The sequence below is a fragment of the Cyprinodon variegatus genome, unplaced genomic scaffold (genome assembly GCF_000732505.1).
Source record: "Cyprinodon variegatus isolate N-32 unplaced genomic scaffold, C_variegatus-1.0 Scaffold618, whole genome shotgun sequence".
NCBI lineage: Eukaryota > Metazoa > Chordata > Actinopteri > Cyprinodontiformes > Cyprinodontidae > Cyprinodon > Cyprinodon variegatus.
The window spans coordinates 456,061-458,880 of record NW_015151071.1 but is presented as its reverse complement, the minus strand read 5'-3'; the positions used below and the strand labels follow the sequence as shown (position 1 = coordinate 458,880).

At 38.5% G+C, this 2,820-nt stretch overlaps 1 protein-coding gene across 1 annotated transcript in view; it reads right to left on the bottom strand.

Moving 5' to 3' along the window:
- The window catches only part of LOC107096361 (cell wall integrity and stress response component 4-like), a 22,027-nt gene that overhangs the window by 3,462 nt on the left and 15,745 nt on the right, over positions 1-2,820 (bottom strand). Inside the window, exon 3 of the mRNA XM_015392975.1 lies at positions 1,987-2,138. Coding sequence (XP_015248461.1) covers positions 1,987-2,138 — 152 coding nt within the window. The remainder of the gene's footprint in view (positions 1-1,986; positions 2,139-2,820) is intronic.

Sequence of the window (2,820 nt, the reverse complement as noted above, 5' to 3'; positions counted from 1 at the left end):
AGTAAAATCATGGATAATTAACTATTTTAATAAATACTTATTAAATGATCAATTTATACAGATATTAGCACTTGTAAATATCAATTTTATGTAGAATGATTATTGATAAAAGTAGGTGAGTAATGATAATAGAAGAGATGTGTGCCCCAGAACTCAAACCTGAAAGAATTTTATCCACTATACCTTTTATGTAGAAAGCACAGATGTTTAAATATATGCGTCTATCTGTTAGCAAAGGCTGTGGGAAAATATAGCTTGTCTTTATTTAGAAAATATGGATGTTTTGCTCATTAATTTTCCTGTAGGAACAGTGTAGATTGACGTGAGGTTCTGGTGCCTATCCACTATCGGCCACCCCTCTGTGTACATTGGTTAAAATTTCTTGCTACGCCTCTGCAAAGAGGAGCTGTCAGTTTACCTTATGCAACAAAAAGTAAGTAATTAAATCGTTTTTCTTGTACAAAACTAAAGGGATACACATGCCTTGAATCAGTTCAAAGTGCTGTCAACTACAAAACACGTCCCGTACAAATCAAGCCCCACGCCTCGCCACTCTGAGACTAAGTGAATATCTGACAGGTTGAGTGTTTGATGATCTGACAGGTCAGCTGCTACATCAGTGTCAATGACTGTCTGGAACCGTAGCTCACCATAGATGCAGGGCTGTCAACTCTCACCCATTGGGTGTGAGACTCACGCATCAGCGTCTTCACATAATGACATGCCAGGTTCATATCCAGTCCGTATTTTTGCACCAGCCCATCCATTCACTGTGCTGACAGCAGCGGAGGTGAGGAACGCCAGATATTAAAACAATACCTGGATTTCTGAGCAGTTATTACGTCATGTAATTTATGTAAGGTATGTCATTTTAATTTTATCTTATTTTATCTGGACTAGGTTAATTCACTTTGTAAATTAATGAAGATTTTAAATAGTCTAGTACTTCACTAAATATGAAATAAATATACAGCATTCAGCTTAAAAGGGAACACCGTTTTTTTACATTGGCCCCTTGATTTTACGTTATTACATCATGTTCTACTCACCCATATGAGTTTAGTGTCATTTGGAGCCATTCTGAAGATATTCCGTTAGGTTTTATCCGGTGTATGACATCATCCGGCGCGCGGATGATGTCATACACACTCCGCTTTGTTTTAAAAAAATATAAATATAAAAAATAGAACCGGGGATGTCTGGGGGACAGTCACAGCGGTGTATAAAACGGAAAACATTATGGACACAGCAAACCACTCTTTTTGTTGACAGCCATGCCACACAACAAGAGTCTGCAGACAGTCCTCCAAATTCTTGTCAGACAGACAGACAGATCGCTACAGGAGGGTCTTCCTGCCTGCAGCCATCAACATCTACAACAACTCTGGAAGAAACTCCTGTGAGTTTCTTCATTTCCTTTTGCGATTATTTAATTTTCAGCTGCATCAATACTTTGCCATACTAAATGTCTCTTGATTGCCAGGGCTTGTACATCAGCTAACTGGAGCATAATTTCTGCACAGTAGATCCACGTTTGCTCATGATTCCAACGTGCAAATGATTGCATATTTACTATAATTAGCAATTTGTCTTTTCCGTTGGGTTAAAACAGGAAACCTTCCATTCTGTATACCTTTAAAGGCCAAGGCCTCTGCATTTTGGGAAAAACAGGACAAAATGATGCTGGTATATCATACATCTCAAATGGCAGAAGCCATAGACATTTCTTTTGTCATTTCTTTGTTTTCCCTTAATAATCATATGACTTTTTTTGTTTTGTTCTGACTTAAAATGAAAAATTTTTAAGTAAATTGTGGTAATAAATACCTCAGTAAGTTACCATATGAACATGAAAACCTACACAGGGAACAACAACAGGAAGTAAAACGGTTTGGGAGTGCAGGGGTGGCTGGCACCCTATATGAGGTTTTCTGTATCATATAGATCTAAGCTGAGTTTTGCCTGGATGTACAGGGGCGTGCTTACCATGGGCAGGTCCTGCAGCCGGCGAAACTGTGGGCCGGCATCTCTCCTGCGAAGTTTGAGGAAGAGGAGCAGCGTTATGATGATGGCGGTGATGATGAATGCTGACACAAGGCCAGCCAGAAGGGGGTCCAGTGCAGGAGCACTATGGGCATCTGAGAGGACAAAAACAAAATCAGGGAGGTGCAGCTTTCCTGTTTAACCAGTTAAATAATTACAAATGCAAAATCCACAATATTTGTTAAAATTTGAGAGCGCAGCTAAATAAAGGCGTTTTGGAAGCATGATGGGTGTTTATGATGCATCACAAAGCAGTGAAGTTTAAATCTTTTCTGAATTTATAAAACATTTTTGAAAAGGACAGATTTTTTTTTCTACTTTACAACTGAAACGTCACTTTGTGGTCTTAAAATGCAAATATGAATAAAAAATAACCAGAGGAGAGAGGAGGCACTTATTAAAGGTGATTACAGAAATACTTTCACACATTGTGCACAAGTGTCTCCTGATCTTTAAAACATCAACATTTCAGTCCTGCAGTGTTTACTTTAGCATTTCCATATATGGCTGTTGCTATGAAGCTCTGTTTAGTAAGCCAAGCCGTATTGTTTGACCTTTTCTGCTTTGAAGTAACATTAACCACAGCGTAGCAAAATGCTTCCTGTTCCTCTGGTCAGTGAAATATGTGACAGGAGCCTAAGAGAAGAACTGCAACTGGAAGAGATTCTCAGCTGATGAGTGTTTTTGCTTTTTTTAACCATGTCTTACACAAAGTTCTATTAACTCAATTCGTATATATGCAATTTCTAAAAGTAGAATGGGAGGCAGATCTTTTAG